Source organism: Cucurbita moschata, unplaced genomic scaffold (genome assembly GCF_002738365.1).
Source record: "Cucurbita moschata cultivar Rifu unplaced genomic scaffold, Cmos_1.0 Cmo_Scf00074, whole genome shotgun sequence".
In the NCBI taxonomy this organism is placed as follows: Eukaryota; Viridiplantae; Streptophyta; class Magnoliopsida; order Cucurbitales; family Cucurbitaceae; genus Cucurbita; species Cucurbita moschata.
This window is the reverse complement of record NW_019268590.1, coordinates 96,188-114,156: the sequence shown is the minus strand read 5'-3', so window position 1 is coordinate 114,156 and position 17,969 is coordinate 96,188. Positions and strand designations below refer to the sequence as shown.

At 35.2% G+C, this 17,969-nt stretch overlaps 2 protein-coding genes across 2 annotated transcripts; one reads left to right on the top strand and one right to left on the bottom strand.

Moving 5' to 3' along the window:
- Positions 1 to 1,984: 1,984 nt before the first annotated feature.
- On the bottom strand, positions 1,985 to 4,182 carry LOC111438429 (NAC domain-containing protein 17-like). Its single transcript, XM_023076350.1, has 3 exons — positions 3,821 to 4,182; positions 2,909 to 3,186; positions 1,985 to 2,827 (listed from the first exon to the last, which is right to left on the bottom strand). The coding sequence occupies exons 1-3, from the start codon at positions 4,002 to 4,004 to the stop codon at positions 2,207 to 2,209; spliced, it is 1,083 nt and encodes a 360-aa protein (XP_022932118.1). The 5' UTR covers positions 4,005 to 4,182; the 3' UTR covers positions 1,985 to 2,206.
- Positions 4,183 to 6,181: 1,999 nt separating this feature from the next.
- LOC111438428 (4-hydroxy-tetrahydrodipicolinate reductase 2, chloroplastic-like) lies at positions 6,182 to 9,806 on the top strand. The gene is made up of 8 exons (XM_023076348.1): positions 6,182 to 6,450; positions 6,819 to 7,056; positions 7,728 to 7,861; positions 7,962 to 8,036; positions 8,458 to 8,559; positions 8,698 to 8,807; positions 8,921 to 9,008; positions 9,531 to 9,806. Exons 1-8 carry the CDS (start codon positions 6,268 to 6,270, stop codon positions 9,597 to 9,599), a joined length of 999 nt encoding a protein of 332 aa, XP_022932116.1. The 5' UTR covers positions 6,182 to 6,267; the 3' UTR covers positions 9,600 to 9,806.
- The last annotated feature ends 8,163 nt before the right edge of the window (positions 9,807 to 17,969 follow it).

Genomic DNA, 17,969 nt, shown 5'->3' with positions numbered 1-17,969 from the left:
GTTCTGGATGTTTTTTTTTTTTTTTTTGAAGATCTAAATATGATCTTTAAGAAAAAATGAGAAAAAAGTCAAAAGATGATGAAGAAGGGTGGAAGTTGCAAGAAAATAAATGGACATATTTTAAGGAAGATAAACAATAGTGATATGAACCAAGAGACATCAATCATACAATATGCTTCAATGAAGATGTGAAGAAAAGGTTATCAAAATTATCAAAAGATGTTTCAATTCATGCTACACTGAAGAACAATAAAGTTTGATTGTTGTAAATTTTGGGTGGATTATAATTTAGAGAAATTTAGAGTTAGTGTATTTTAAGACTTTTTATTTAATTTCAGTTACATTTACATAATGGCTAATTATGGCCATAAAGTGTGAATGTTACCACTTTTGGAATGCCTTTAATAGTTTCATTTTGAGGCTATATAAAGACATGTTTGTTGTATTTGTAAGGTAGACTTAGAAGATATAGTAAAAAAAGCATTTGTGCTTTTCTTTAGTCAATGGCTAAGTTTATTTGCAACTCTATGTAGTTTAGGTTGCATGTAGAATCATTCAAGCTTGACATGATCAACCTTGTGGAGTGATTCGAATCTTAAACAAGTGTTTGAGATATTTGATCAACAAGAATCATTCAAGCTAGACATGATCGATCTTTCTTGTAGAGTGATTCGAATCTCAATCAAGTGTTCTTGTCTTGAGATATTCGATCGACAAGGTAATCCGAATCTTATTCCTCTTGTAGTTGATTCCTTATCTTATCAAATAACATAAATGACTGATAAAATTAATTCTAGAGTAGACGACAAAGATGTAGGCTATGATACCAGATTGATAAGACAATCATAATCCTCAGCCCAACGATCCACGCTTTTGTTGAAGAAAGAACCCTTGAATCAAAGAAATTAACATTTTCTTATACAAAATTCAATAAACCAATAGATAAAGTTAGAATTAGATTAATCAAAGATCTAGAACCAATATTTGGAATCTTATTCTAAATTGAGTCACACCTCAATTCAACTTGATCAAGATTTCATTGAAGGGCTCAGATATAATCTACCAAAACAATTACTTGAAACTTAGGGATGACAAAGATTATTCAAATTTTGATGGTAAAAGTCTCAATTTGAGATCTCAATTTCAATCATCCAGAATCTTGCATTTTACCTAATAATTTCTAGGTATTTATAGTCTCTCCACTGGATTGCCCATGCTAAAGAAGCTAGTGGCCATAATTTACTCTCATCCCATAAATCTCCACAAAATAAGAAGTCATTTACAAATAACTTCCACCTTTTGTCCACTTATCAATCAAGTGCAATTTATAGCAACTTCATCCGCTACTTTAACCGTGCAAATATTCACTTCTGAAGCTCTAAATGATCATTCCTCAATCGAATCAGCTTGTACACATGAAATAATGGTTGAACCGAGCCTTGGATTGTGTAATAGGTCCAATTGGAAAATTTGGAACACCGTGATCCTTATCATTCCTAGTTACTTAAAAATCAAGGACTAACTTAAGTTTATCATGAGGTAGTGTTCTGATTACTTGAAAATTGAGAATTAACTTTGAGCTCATCTTGAGTTAGGGTAGCCTCCTATTGCTTAAATACTCCATACTATTCTAAAGCTTATCATGAGATAGAATCCTAATTACTAAAGAATGAATATAAAACTCAATCTTGATTGGAAGTACATGCACCACATAACACTCATATCATCATAATAAACATCACATAATTATAGCATAACATATCATACCATTGGGAAATGACACATAAATGGGCCACAAGTACGTATCACTGGAGGTGTTCCAATAATAAGTCCAGTCACTAAATTTTTTGCTAGGATGTTCGTTTGATGCTGCCCATTGAGGTTTGGTTTCAAGTCATGGAGTTTGATTTTGAATCTAACTCTTGAACCTGCTTTTCTTTAAATTTAAACAAAAAAAAAAAAAAAATCAAATTTTAAAATAATATAAATAATATAAACCTTTCTCCTTAAAAAAAGTATTGAAGCTTGCCATATTGGATCAAAACTTCAACCAGAATTGACGCAACTACAAAATCTCTCACACCAACAAAATTTATGCTACAAATTACTTCTAATTTCATGGATATAATTCCATCCAATTTATACACATCAATTTCTCTATTTCTTTAAGATCAAGAATAAATGGAAAAAAAATAATAAAAATGCGTCATTTTTCTTGAGAAGAGGATTTCATTATGGATTGTAACGGAACATCCATGGGGTTTGCTGCATGATTCACATTTTCATTCTGCTCTGCCATTGGAACAGTTCCATCATCCTCAGAAGGCCCTAAATCATCTAGAGACATACCCAATTCCTTTAAAAACGTCTCCACATCATGCCATTGATCGAGCTCATCCATCGAAGCGTTCAAGTCTTCATACGACAAGTTCCCAGATCCAGATGGGTTTTCAGTGTTTAAACAAGCTGCAGGACCACAAAAATCCGCCATTTCCAGAAAATCGCCATCCCCTGAACAACTAGCTAGTTCAGAAACGTTAAAGACAAATTCGGCGTTGGGTGTCTGGGACGGTGGCAATTGAGACATATCTGACTCAGTAAGGTTGAGGCTTTCTGGTGCCTTACTCGGCTGCTGCTCGGAATCAAACGTTTCAATGGACCTTGGAAGGCTATGATATTGTGAATCAAGAACAACACTATCCATCTCAGATTCCTCAACCAGCACCACTTGATCAACTGAGTCGTCATTGACTGGTGCTCCATACTGTTCGCCAATTTTCGGACCAGGTCCACTCTTTTCCCTGACCTTACAAACAGCATAACAGACCTGAAATAATGAACACACGACCTTGGCAAACACTAACAACATTATAAAAGGAAAAAGGGACAATTTCAAGAACATGTTTACCTGCACATTTGGGCATCTCTTCAGCTCCTTCTCATCTAAGGTGTATTCGTGCATTACCCAGTTAGTACGCTCAGGGATAGAGGCACGACGTTTATAGAAAACAAATGTCCTCCTCATTCCTACAGCGCGACCATTACTTTTAACTAACGCTTTCTTACCAGTAACTCTCCATAAACCATGTCTGGTTGTCCTCACTGATTTTGCCCCATTTCTGAACTTCAGAACTATTGGACTGAAGAAATACCATAATCTATCACCATTTTTTAGCTTAGAAAGTCCTGAATTGCATTCAATTATTAGAACCTATATGCAAAAATAAGCATTTAACTTTACGCAGGAATAAACAATACAGAATGACATAGCACATAGTTGCTTGTAATTAAAACTAAGCTCAAACCATAAGCATAACCCAACAAACTATTGCTTGTAATTAACGGAAATCAGAAATCAGAAATGATTACAATCCCAACAAAAGCTTTCCATCAATACTACCAAAAATGGAGAACTATGAACAAATCAAGAACGAGGTTCCATGTAATCAAGAAGTCACATAAGAAGAAGACTAAAACAAATAAGAAAGAACCGCGGCACTTTCGGGTCCAAGGGTAAAGCAGAAAAATCAAAACTGGTAATCAGAGATTAAATCAGCGTGTGCAAAAATTAAAGGATCAGAAACTGAGGCATGCAGGAAACCATAGATTAACCAATTGAATTCGCAAAGAAGCACTAGCAAAGCAAGAAAATTACCCCAAATGAACTAATTCGAAATCGGAGCCACAGAAACAATGAATCGGATAGCACAAACAGAACACCCAAAGTTGAAGCTGATCTTCACAAAACAATTAGGTTCAAAGGAAACCGAACTGAAAACCTAACCCTAAAATAGAATCGGAAAGGGAAAAAGTGAGATACCAGGTAACTCCTCGGGCTCCGACTTATAGAAATCGATATCGGTGACGTAGTCGGACTGAATTTTTGGGTCACATATCTTGGGCTTCAAAAATTGCATTACGATCTCCTCATCAGTTGGGTAGAAGCGGACGCCAGGCGGCCAGCGATTGACATCGTGGGAAGAGCTCTGGCGGAAGACCTGCATCGATGATCGGGAAAGGATATTGAATGATGGAAGAATCAGAAACTGGGAGTAGAGAAGAAGAAGAAGAAGAAGAAGAAGAAGAAGAAGAAGAATGATGATGCAATGAAGAAGGGAGGTTGGAAGAGAGGAAAGCGTAGTGGGGAAGTAAGGATGTCATTTTCTGTACTGGGGCCGCTGGTGGACGAGAGCCGTGATTTAAAATTGCACTTTATTTATTTATTATTATTATTATTTTAATAATAACCTTAAATTTAAAAATAATTATTAAAGCCTAATTAAAAAGAATACTAGAAACCATTAATATCTCATTTTAAGTATCTCAATAATGTTATATGTTAGTTAAATTCATCGTTTGAGTTAAATTTGAATCATAAGTGTCGAATTTCTTATAGTTGTGTTAAATTGAAAAGTGTTAAGTCATAGGTGAAGTAGATGAGACAGATAAAATGAAAGAAGGTTGTAATATGTGGGGTGTTTTTTTACTAACTTATGAGCGTTTAGAGTTTTTTGTTTTTTTTTGTAGAGGTTTAAGCCGTTGTTTATTAGGACTAATGGAATTTTCTTTCATCAACGTTTTTCCTCTCCTAATTTGGAAAATCATTTACTTTCACTTTCTCAAATGTTCAATCGGAAATAATGTTGAAGCTTTGAAAAGTTTTGTTGTTTATCGCAGAATGTCATGTGTGTTGGATGATGGAAGTCCCACATCGACTAATTTTGGGTGTGATCATAGGTTTATAAGTGAGGAATACTAACTCCATTGGAATGAGGCCTTTTGGGGAAGCCCAAAGCTAAAGTGGACAATATCATACCATTGTGGAGAGTAGTGGCCCAAAGTAGACAATATCATACCATTGTGGAGAGTAATGTTCGTCTAACCATGTATATGTATTGGTCTAAGAAAGACTATTGGGATGGTTAGAAGGAAAAGATTTAAAGAAGGGGTTTGAGGGGTAAGTGAGGAGATATTGTAAGAATTTTTTTTTTTTATATAAAAAAACTGGTGTGCAGTAAATTTAATTGGTCGGATGAAATTGGAAGTTCTTAGAGTGAAAAATTGATATAACAGATAAAAGTTGATTTTTTTCTTCTTCCAAAAGCAGGGGCAAATTTGTACTTTTACTTCTTATTTTATTTTTTTGTTCAAGGGGGACCCTTTTATTCCTAAATGATTAGTAGGGGCAAATTTGTACTTTTACTTCTTATTTTATTTTTTTGTTCAAGGGACCTTTTATTCCTAAATGATAAGTTTACATTTTTTTTTTCAAAATTAGGGTCAAAATTGTCATTAGTGGGTATTTACACTTTTTCCTCGAGTTTAAAAAGGTAAAAATGAATTTTCTTTTAAAAAATAAAGGGCAAAATTGTATTTTCACTTTTTTTTTTGTTCGTAATAAACATTTTACTTAGAGATGTCGGTCTTTTGAAGACTCGAGAGAAATTTTTCTTTGTTAGACAAATGAGGCTGGAAACGAGATTGTATTCTCCATCCCCCTCCTCACTTTTTTATCTATAAAATTTTTTATACAAAATTTTCTATTACAAGTTATAAAAAAATCATTTTTTATTTTTTATTTTTTTGTCTTTTAAGGGATCAGCCCATTATATTATATTAAATTTCTTACAAACATTATTTTAAGATTATGATAACGTTAAAACTTTATTTATTTATTTATATTTTTGTGGAAGGCTATATTGTAATGATAAACATTATATTATATTTTTGTCAGTGAACCATTTGATTTTTGTTTACATTTTTTTTAAAATAAAAATCATTTTGTAAAATAGAATTGTGTATGGAAAAGGTTGGATCAAAAGAACATTTAAAAAAATATATATATATAGAAAAACTTTTCCGTAGTGAATCTAATCCTTGTAAAAATAAAATAGAAATTTCGAGGGAAGATGAAAATAAAAGAGGAGACGGAGAAGGCTATCAGACCTGAAGACGTTTAATTTTAACTATGAACAACAAGTTTAAATGTAAAAATTGATCTTTGTTTAAAAAATAGGGCTAAATTGTCATGAAAGGGACATTTGGTTGCCATGACAAGTTCGGTGAAAATTGGTCATTTTTTTCTTTAAAAAACGAGGGTAAAATTGTCATTAACGTATTTTCATTTTTTTTTTTTTGGTTCGAAAGGGACATTTTACCCTAATTTTTTTAAAAAAATAGGATGCCATTTAGCCAAATTGACCAGCCGCTTCACCTTATACCTCTCTCAGTCAGCCTCCGCCGTCGTTCAGTCTCTCGACGTCGATAATGGTTCCTTCTCTCAGTATATCTCCAAATTCATTCCGCCCCGCGTTCTCCTCCGCTGGGGTAGTTTATCGGACGCCCAGGTTTTTCTGTGTGAGATCGATGTCGTCAATGTCAGCATCATCGCCGCTTCAACAACTTCAAACCGGTGCTTCTTCCTCTCAGAATTTGGACCTCTCCATTATGGTATTTGGCGTTTCACCATACGCCCTAGGTTATTTTTGGATATCCTTCAGGATTATGAATTTAATATGTTCCCTATGAATTTTGATTCATAAATGACCTAAATACTTGACAATGATTCTCTGATATTAACTCTGCTTTATTTCATAAGACCTCTTACCGTCGTAGTGCTGAAATTAGCTTTCATAAGTATCATGGAGGCATGTTGCGTCATCTTTTAGTGCTTTTTCAGATGTTATTTCATTAAAAAGTTGTATTATCAGTGCTTACTTACTTCCCTCGTAATCTTAGTTCTTGCCTGGATTTACTAGAAGTTATTGGAATCTCGTATGTGGCTTCGATTGTGTGCTTCATTCTCTCATGGTGCTTAGGTAAATGGATGCTCCGGAAAGATGGGAAAGGCTGTTATCAAAGCTGCTGACTCTGCTGGCCTCAATGTTGTACCAGTATCATTTGGTTCCTTGGAGGAGTCTGGACTAACTATACAAGCATCTGGAAAGGATATTTTGGTTCATGGACCTTCTAATAGGGCAGATGTCCTCGCGTCAGTTTTTGATGAATATCCAAATTTGATTGTGGTGGACTACACTGTGCCTTCTGCTGTAAATGGTAACTACAATTTCAACAGTGAAGGTTGACAGTTTTTTAAGATACTACAAGTGAAAATTTATGTAGCACGTACGCTATTTTTGCTCACAATTGATAATTAATAAGCTTAAGAACTGGAATGACTAGAGGAGGAATGAGCAGAGGCGACAAATTTTTCTTTCTTTTTTCTGTTTTTTTGCTAACCCAGAAACTACCAGGAAGGAAACGTAAGGGAGTAGTGAGAAGAGAGTATTTTCCTTACTTTTTTTAAGAGACTTTTTAAGAAATTCGTAACAAAAAAATGACCAAGAAGAGATTGAATGGAGTTCTCACCCATGCTCGACCATAAATATTTCCCATCAGACAGAAATTCCAATTAAATCTAATTCCACAATGATTGAGTTTATTTCATCATGTTTTGTTGTTATTCTTCTTCCCAAAGGGGGCATAGGACCAATGAATCACAGTAAATTTTCCACCTAAGCGCCATGTTTTATTGCATAGGTATGCAAATGAAGATTGATAATGAGTAGCCACCTCTTACTGAGTTAATCAAGTTTCAAGTAGTTTTCTGGAGCTTGGCCTCTTGCAATAAAACTACCTCGGGACAAGCTTCATTCCATTTGCTCTGAAAATTTGGTTTCTCACGAGATAAATATTCGAGCTTCATTTTAATGTCCATCTTGTTGCAGATAATGCAGAGCTTTACTGTAAAGTTGGAGTTCCTTTTGTGATGGGAACAACTGGTGGAGATAGAGATCGGTTGTATAAAACTGTGGATGACTCAAAGGTTTATGCAGTAATCTCCCCACAAATGGGCAAACAGGTGATTTGATATTGTTACGTTCTGGTTGATGTTGATCCTTATTAACTCTAGATTTTGGGATCTTCTCTTTCATTTTCTGATTGTGTTTTGGGGTAGATAGGTTGTTGCCTTCCTTGCTGCCATGGAAATAATGTCGGAGCAGTTTCCTGGGGCCTTCTCTGGATATTCGTTGGAGGTAAATGTCTCTGCATTTCTTGATCGTCCAACTCTTGTACATTTTTTGACATCAATCCACAATAGGAGAAGAAGAAGAAAAAGAATAAGAAGAAGCAAAGAGAAATAATAGTAGTCAGTGGAGGATTGTGTTACCATATGCACCATGCCTTCTAAACCGAGCGTTAAAATTGGGGGAGCACTAACCTTTGTTATTGAGATTGCTTTAACAAATGAACTCTTTGTGTGACCTTCAATTTTCTTTTCTTTTCTATATTATTCTTATAACAGTCAATGCCTTGTTATTCTACATTCATTTCTTAAGCCTTTTATCCCAACAACTCAACATTGAATGATTCACTACGTCCCATAAATGATCTACTGGTGTATATGATTGTTGAAAATTTTCTTTTTTGAGACAAACTGTTTGATAAAAACTTTAGGTGATGGAGTCTCATCAAGCAAGCAAGGTGGATGCATCTGGAACTGCCAAGGCAGTCATTTCTTGCTTCCAGAAATTAGGTGTCTCTTTTGATGTGGATCAGGTGTGCAGAGGAAACATTTTTTCTAACTCATTTCACTTTTAAATATGTAATTAGATCACATATGAGAGACGACAATTATAATTTGGATTAATTTGCTCATGTTGACTATTTTTTTTCTAACAATCTTGATGTGTTTAGATAAAATTGATCCGGGATCCCAAGCAACAGATTGAAATGGTGGGAGTTCCAGAGGAGCATTTATCTGGCCACGCATTCCATATGTATCACTTGACATCACCAGACAAGACGTAATATCATCTCCCTCCCTCTCCTTTCATGAACAAAGGAACTGTTTATATATTCTTAATTACATTTCCATGTATTGAGTCAGTGAATGAAGGCTTATTTGTTTTCCTTGCAGAGTTTCTTTTGAGTTTCAGCATAATGTTTGTGGTAGGTCAATTTATGCGGAGGGCACAGTTGATGCTGTTCTTTTCCTAGCCAAAAAGGTAATGCTCCCATCCCATCATTTTCTTGCTTATTTTCAAATAACTTTAGAATAGAAGAAATACGTGAACTAGCAATGACTAGTAGATGGTTAGAATATCAGTAGGAAAATAGAGAAATATTAGTGTCAGAAATATTAGCATTGATGAATTAGTAATTATTGAGAAGTTGGTTTGTGTTGACGGTTATAAATAAAGTGTTGGGGAGTTTGAGGTGGGCATAATTTAGAGAGCTAGTTTGTGGTAGAGAGATAGGGCTTCTCAAAAGGCTATAATACTAATTATAGTATAATTTCTTTTCTTTTTTCTATCACAATAAAATTTTAGTTTTGTTTACCTATTGTTCCAATTGGTTTTGACCAAGAAGTTAGAGGGTTCGAATTCCCACCTCTCACCTCCACACGTGGTTGAACTAAGAAATAGTCTTGTTTTTGTTACTTCCATTCTCAAGATCAGGATCTATTAATCAAGTTAGTGTCCAAGTTTTGTAATGGATGCATGAACATTGAATGTTGTTTTCTGCAGATTCAGTCAAAGACAGACAAGCGGATATACAATATGATTGATGTATTGCGGGAGGGTAACATGAGATGATGAGATGACAAGTAAACCTCGTAAGGTGTCGTTTACAATAATGGTATTTCAGCTTTGGGATGTAAGCATTTTCTTTTTCGACGGGGGAAAAGGGATTTTATAATTTAACCACTATGAGAGTTGTAACTTGTTATCCTTGTTACCTCTTATGCTTCTACAACCTCATGAGGTAGTTTACTCCTACGCGAATTCAGTCATTAAATCTTATTCTTATTGTTGAAGTAGTCATCAGAATGAATTTGTAAGATCTCACATTGGTTGGGGAGGAGAACAAAACACCCTTTATATAAGGGTGTAGAAACCTCCCCCTAACAGACGTGTTTTAAAAACCTTGAGGGAAAGCCTGAAAGATTAAACCCAAAGAGGACAATATCTGCTAGCGGTGGGTTTGGGCCGTTACAAATGGTATCAGAGCCAAACACCGGGTGATGTGCCAGCGAGGAGACTGTTCTTCGAAGGGGGTAGACATGAGACGGTGTGCCAGTAAGGACGTTGGGCCCCGAAGGAGAGTGGATTTGGTGGGGGTCCTACATCGATTGGAGAAGGGAACGAGTTCCAGTGAGGATGCTAAGCCTTGAAGGGGGGTGGTTTGTAAGATCCCACATCGGTTAGGGAGGAGTACGAAACACCCTTTATAAGGGTATGGAAACCTCTCCTTAGCAGACGCCTTCCTCTCGAGGGAAAACCTAAAGGGGACAATATCTGCTAGCGGTGGGCCTGGACCAATACAGAATTCGAGCTCAACTTGACAGAGTGTACAAAGAAAACTCAATGTGGTTCATACTTCAATCTCAATCTTCGTTGAAGAGCATTGAGGAGTTTGAGCTCCCCGGTCTATACAGACATTGTTTCTTACCACTTTGAGTTGAGCAGGAAAGGTTGTTTTATTAGGTTTTATCTCTGCTGGTTTCAGTTATAATTATTTGTTTGGAATTCATAGGGTTTAGGGTTTAGGTTCTCTACCTTCTATTTTAAATGCTTATTTAAAAATGCATCTTCTTCTTACTGTTTCTCCTCCACATATTGTGGAGTGAGTTTTTAGGAGGATTTTATAAATTAAAAATGACTTCTTTTGTGTTTGGTAAAACTAATTGAGAATAAATTTATTTAAATCAAGTTCATTCACAAAATTCGATCCCCAGCAATTTATATGATTTGAATCCTATATAATCACTTCTTCCTAGCAAATTTTAAACTTTTAATGGTCTTTCAAGGAATTATGAATTTGTTTGGTATATGATATCAATTTTGTTTTTATGTTTTCTGAGTTAATCAAAATAGTTTTAAAACTAAAACTATTTTGAATTATGGGTTATAAATAGTGAAATACTTTTAAACAGTTTTTATGTAAGTTTTTTAATTTAAAATGTTTTATAAATGCATAACTACTTAATGAAGGTAGCATTTGATGTTATAGTTTATGAGCTTATGTTATTTTTATTGTGAGTTGGATATTCTGAAAAAATAACAGTTACACAACTTATAATAGGTTCAGAAAATAATTAATAATTATTGAAATATAATGTAATATTTAATTGATAATTACAATTGTTTTTTATGGTTTATAAAAATATTATCAATCATACAATATATACTCAATGAAGATGTGAAGAAAAGGTTGTCAAAATTATCAAAAGATGTTTCAATTCATGCTACATTGAAGAAGAATGAAGTTTGATTGTTATAAATTAAAATTATCAAAAGATGTTTCAATTCATGCTACATAAAGAAGAATGAAGTTGGATTGTTATAAATTTTAAAATGAAGTTTGATTGTTATAAATTTTGGGTGGGTTATAATTTAGAGTTATTGTATTTTAAGACTTTTTATTTAATTTCGGTTACATTTACATAATGGCTAATTATGGCCATAAAGTGTGAATGTTACAACTTTTGGAATGTTTAATAGTTTCATTTTGAGGCTATATGATATGAACCAAGAGACATCAATCATACAATATGCTTCAATGAAGATGTGAAGAAAAGGTTGTCAAAATTATCAAAAGATGTTTCAATTCATGCTACATTGAAGAAGAATAAAGTTTGATTGTTGTAAATTTTGGGTGGGTTATAATTTAGAGTTATTGTGTTTTAAGACTTTTTATTTAATTTCGGTTACATTTACATAATGGCTAATTATGGCCATAAAGTGTGAATGTTACAACTTTTAGAATGCCTTTAATAGTTTCATTTTGAGGCTATATAAAGCCATCTATGTTGTATTTGTAATCAGACTTAGAAGATATATCAAAAGGAGCATTTGTGCTTTTCTTTAGCCAATGGCTAAGTTTCTTTGCAACTCTATGTAGTTTAGGTTGCATGTAGAATCATTCAAGCTCGACATGATCAATCTTGCTTGTGGAGTGATTCGAATATCTCAAGCAAAGTGTCAAAATTATCAAAAGATGTTTCAATTCATGCTACATTGAAGAAGAATAAAGTTTGATTGTTGTAAATTTTGGGTGGGTTATAATTTAGAGTTATTGTGTTTTAAGACTTTTTATTTAATTTCGGTTACATTTACATAATGGCTAATTATGGCCATAAAGTGTGAATGTTACAACTTTTGGAATGCCTTTAATAGTTTCATTTTGAGGCTATATAAAGCCATGTATGTTGTATTTGTAATAAGACTTAGAAGATATATCAAAAGAAGCATTTGTGCTTTTCTTTAGCCAATGGCTAAGTTTCTTTGCAACTCTATGTAGTTTAGGTTGCATGTAGAATCATTCAAGCTCGACATGATCAATCTTGCTTGTGGAGTGATTCGAATCTCAAACAAGTGTTCTTGTCTTGAGATATTTGATCAACAAGAATCATTGAAGCTAGACATGATCGATCTTGCTTCTGGAGTGATTCGAATCTCAAACAAAGTGTTCTTGGCTTGAGATATTCGATCGACAAGGTAATCCGAATCTTATTCCCCTTGTATTGATTCCTTATCTTATCATTTGGTATCAGAGCTTCAGGCTCAAGATCGGATATATGTTTCCTTTGCGTTTCTTCTCAATTTGATTTTTATTTATTTTCATCTTTTTAGTTTTTAATCGACCCAAAGTTCAAAATTCAATCTTTGCTCTATTTAAAATTTCGAGAGGTGAGAATGAGAGCTTCATTTGTGTAAATGAGTGCAAACAGAGTGGCCTAAAATTCCTTGAGTGTATACACGTGAGAGAGTGTTGTGAGGTCCTTTGTATTTCCATAACTTATTTTTTGCAGCAAAGTTTCACAAATAGATTCGAGGACGAATCCTCTTGAAGAAGTGGAGAATGATATGAACCAAGAGACATCAATCATACAATATGCTTCAATGAAGATGTGAAGAAAAGGTTGTCAAAATTATCAAAAGATGTTTCAATTCATGCTACATTGAAGAAGAATAAAGTTTGATTGTTGTAAATTTTGGGTGGGTTATAATTTAGAGTTATTGTGTTTTAAGACTTTTTATTTAATTTCGGTTACATTTACATAATGGCTAATTATGGCTATAAAGTGTGAATGTTACAACTTTTGGAATGCCTTTAATAGTTTCATTTTGAGGCTATATAAAGCCATGTATGTTGTATTTGTAAGACTTTTGGAATGCCTTTAATAGTTTCATTTTGAGGCTATATAAAGCCATGTATGTTGTATTTGTAAGAAGACTTGGAAAATATAGTAAAAGAAGCATTTGTGCTTTTCTTTAGCCAATGGCTAATTTTCTTTGCAATTCTATGTAATTTAGGTTGCATGTAGAATCATTCAAGCTCAACATGATCAATCTTGCTTGTGGAGTGATTCGAATCTCAAACAAATGTTTGAGATATTTGATCAACAAGAATCATTCAAGCTAGACATGATCAATCTTGCTTGTGGAGTGATTCGAATCTCAATCAAGTGTTCTTGCCTTGAGATATTCAATCAACAAGGTAATCCGAATCTTATTCCCCTTGTATTGATTCCTTATCTTATCACTAGACATGATCGATCTTACTTCTGGAGTGATTCGAATCTCAAACAAAGTGTTCTTGGCTTGAGATATTCAGTCAACAAGGTAATCCGAATCTTACTTCCCTTGTAGTGATTCCTTATTTTATCAGACATTCTCCACCACAATGCCAAGAAATATTTTTTTCGCAGGTGCGAAAAAAAAATCTCAACTCTCGGCTAATCGACATTTCTTAACCACCCTAGAACGTGACCAAAAATGCACCAGTGTCGCAAATTCGGTTCTCGACCATTGAATTGGGGCATTCCCCACCACAGTGCCAAGAAATTTTTTTTTTTGTTGCATGCGCGCTGCTCTCGAGGAGCCAACATTTTGGAACCGCCTCAGAACACGACCGAAAACGTGTTGGTGTCGCAAATTAGGTTCCCGACCGTCGAATTGGGGCATTCCCCACCACAATGCCCAGAAATATTTTTTTCGCATGCGCGTGAAATATTCGCTCCCAGGGAGCCAGCATTTTGGAACCGTCCCAAAACACGACCGAAAACGTGCCAGTGTTGCAAATTTAGTTTCCGACCATCGAATTGGGGTATTCCCCACCACAATGCAAAGAAAAAAAAATTTCGCATGCGCGCAAAGAATCCGCGTATAGGGATCCGACATTTCAAAACTGCCTCAGAACGTGATCCAAAATGCGCCGGTGTCACAAATTAAGTTCCCAACCGTCGAATTGGTACATTCCCCACCACAATGCAAAGAAATATTTTTTTTCTTATGCACGCAAAAAATCTGCTCCCGGGGAGCCGACATTTTGGAACCATCCTAGAACGCTTCCGAAAACGCGGCAGTGTCGTAAATTCGGTTCCCGGCCATCAAATTGGAGCATTCCCCACCACAATGCCAAGAAATATTTTTTTCGCATGCAGGTGAAAAATCCAATCCTAGGGAAACGACATTTCGAAACCGCCCCAGAACACAACCAAAAACGCGTTGATGTCGCAAATTTGGATCCCGAACATTGAATTGGGGCATTCCCCACTACAATGCCAAGAAATATTTTTTTCGCATGCGCGCAAAAGATGCCTGCTCCCAAGAAGTTGGCATTTCATTTCTGCCCCAGAACGGGACTGCAAACGCGCCTGTGTCGCAAATTCGGATCTTGACCATTGAATTGGGGCATTTCTTAACACAATCCCAAGAAATATTTTTTTCGCATGCCCGTTAAAAATTCGCTCTTGAAGTGCCAGTATTTCGTTACCGCCCTAGAACGCGACGGAAAACTCGGTATCGCAAATTCGGTTCCTAATTATCGAATTGGGGCATTCTCCACCACAATGCCAAGAAATATTTTTTTCCCATGCGTGCGAAACATCCTGGCTCCCAAGGAGCCAGCATTTCACAAACGCCACAGAACGCGACCGAAAACGCGCTGGTGTCTCAAATTCGCTACCCAACCATCGAATTGAGGCATTTTCTACAACAATGCTAAGAAATATTTGTTTCTCATGCGCGCGAAAAATCCCGGCTCCCGGGGAGCTAGCATATCCGAACGGCCCAAGAACGCGACCGAAAACGTGCCGGTGTCGCAAATAAAGTTTTCAACAATCGAATTGGGACATTCCCCACCACAATGCCAAGATCTATATTTTTCGCATGTGCGCGAAAAATCCTGGCTCCTAGGGAGCCAGCATTTCGGAATCATCCTAGAACACGACCGAAAACGCACCGGTGTCGCAAATTCGATTCCCACCCTCGAATTTGGGCATTCTCCACCATAATGCCAAGCAATATTTGTTTCGCATGCACGAGAGAAATCCCATGACGCAACCCTAATCCTCAGCCTAACGATCCAAGCTTTTGTTGAAGCAAGAATCCTTGAATCAGAGTAATTAACACCTCCTTATACGAAATTTGGATCAATCGATTGATAAGGCTAGAATTAGATTACCTCATACGATCGAAGATCTAGAAGCAAAATTTGGAACCTTGTTCTAAATTTAATTACTCCACAATCTAACTTGATCAAGGCTTAATTGAATGACTTGGATGCAATTCTACAACAAGAATTGCTTGAAACTTAGAAATGGCAAAATTGATGCTCGGATTTCTAAGGAAAACGTCTCAATTCGAGATCTCAATTTCATTCATTCACCAATCTGATTTTTACATAACATATTGTGGGTAATTATAGTCTCTCGACAAAAGACGTTTGTGGCCGGGATTTATTCTCGATCCTCTTTAATCTCCACAAAAGACGAAGTCAAATTGACCATTTGATTCTTACATGTTTTATGAAATTAAAAATAATATTTTTCAACAAAAGTTGATATGCTTGAGTGGCTAATACGATAGGTATGAAATCAATTGAGTTCTCTACTCGTAGGTTTGAATTGTGTTTTTGACATTTTTGAAACTCATGATATTTTTTGAATCTTCTTGGCAACAGGTCAATTTGGAACACAGTGTTTCTTATCATCTTCCCCTCTTTCAAAAGGATTTGATTCTTATCATCCTCCCCTCTTCAAAAGGATTTGATTCTTATCATCTTCCCCTCTTCAAAAGAATGAAGTTTGATTGTTGTAAATTAATTATCAAAAGATGTTTGAAGAATGAAGTTTGATTGTTGTAAATGAATGAAGTTTGATTGTTGTAAATTTTGGGTGGGTTACAATTTGGAACAATTTGGAGCGGCCCCTGCTTCCTCGGGTGGAACTCCTAGTTGAGAAGTTACTCGTAATGCTGCCAAGATCTCAGTATCTTTGGTTTGAGTCTAGTAAGTCAATTTAGAATCTTTAACACCAGCTTTGAATCCAACACTTGCTTTAGTCTCTATTTGTCATTCATTCATCATTCTCGCAACAACAAGGGATAGTAAAGAAAAGAAGAATGAGATTGAAGACGAAACGAAAGATTCTCTCCTCTCTCCTTTACAGTGGTTGAATAAATTCAGGGACAGGAAAGAAAGATCAGCTACTGAATCGTAACAAAAGATGAATTAGAGTTGATTCCTATACCTCATAAACAAATGAAAGGATGTTCGCTGTGCTACTGAACCGGAAGGGAAGGAAAGAAGAAAGCAAGAAAGACTATCGATGACCAAGAACCAGTCGAAAAAGGTTGAACCCGGGAAAGAATCCGCATTAGAGGTGATCATCAAGGCAATCCCATCTACAGAAGGACACAGTGAGTGGGGAAGCTAGTTTTGAGAAGGAGAAAGGGCATGAGAAAGATGCGATGGAGTTCTGATATGATAAGGAATAAATACAAGGGGAATAAGATTCGGATTATCTTGTTGATCGAATATCTCAAGGCAAGAACACTTGATTGAGATTCGAATCACTCCACAAGCAAGATCGATCATGTCTAGCTTGAATGATTCTTGTTGATCAAATATCTCACACACTTGTTTGAGATTTGAATCACTCCACAAGCAAGATTGATCATGTCGAGCTTGAATGATTCTACATGCAACCTAAACTACATATAATTACAAAGAAACTTAGTCATTGGCTTACAAATGCTTCTTTTAATATATTTTCCAAGTCTGCTTACAAATATAACATACATGGCTTTATATAGCCTCAAAATGAAACTATTAAAGTCATTCCGTAACATTCATACTTAATGACCATAATTAGCCATTATGTAAATGTAACCTAAAATAAATAAAATGTCTTAGAATACAATAACTCTAAATTACTCTAAACTGTAACCCACCCAAAATTTGTAACAATCAAACTTCATTCTTCTTCAATGTGGCATGAATTGAAACATCTTTTGATAATTTCAACAATATTTTCTTCAGATCTTCATTGAAGTATATTGTATGATTGATGTCTCTTGGTTCATATCAATAACTCTAAACGGTAATCTACCCAAAATTTATAACATGAAACTTCATTCTTCTTCAATGTTGCATGAATTGAAATATCTTTTGATAATTTCAACAATATTTTCTTCACATCTTCGTTGAAGCATATGTTATGATTGATATCTCTTGGTTCATATCATACAACACTTCTTCAAGAAGATTCGTCCTCTAATCTATTTGTGAAACTTTGCTACAAAAAATAAGTTATGGAAATACGAAGGACCTCCCAACACTCTCTCACGAGTATACACTTAAGGAATTTTAGGTCACTCTGTTTGCACTCATTTACACAAATGAAGCTCTCATTCTCACCTCTCAAATTTTTTAGTAGAGCCCAGATTGAATTTTTATTTTGGATCGATTAAAAACTAAAAAGAGAAAAACAAATTGAAAAGAAATGCAAAGGAAACATATATCCGATTTTGAGCCTGAAGCTCTGATACCAAATGATATGGAAATCAACCTAAGGGAAAGTATGGAACGGATTACCTTGATGATCAAGATCAAGAGTAAAGAAAACTAGTTTCTAAACTCGTGATTCGAATCACTCCACAAGAGGTTTGATCAATACT

Coding starts and splice junctions, on each gene's coding strand:
- LOC111438429 (XM_023076350.1), bottom strand. CDS start 4,004: ATGCAGGTCTTCCGCCAGAGCTCTTCCCACGATGTCAATCGCTGGCCG. Junction 3,187..3,820: donor GGAGCCCGAGGAGTTACCTG/GTATCTCACTTT, acceptor AATGCAATTCAG/GACTTTCTAAGCTAAAAAAT. Junction 2,828..2,908: donor AGAGATGCCCAAATGTGCAG/GTAAACATGTTC, acceptor TCATTATTTCAG/GTCTGTTATGCTGTTTGTAA.
- LOC111438428 (XM_023076348.1), top strand. CDS start 6,268: ATGGTTCCTTCTCTCAGTATATCTCCAAATTCATTCCGCCCCGCGTTC. Junction 7,057..7,727: donor TGTGCCTTCTGCTGTAAATG/GTAACTACAATT, acceptor ATCTTGTTGCAG/ATAATGCAGAGCTTTACTGT. Junction 8,560..8,697: donor TCTCTTTTGATGTGGATCAG/GTGTGCAGAGGA, acceptor TGATGTGTTTAG/ATAAAATTGATCCGGGATCC.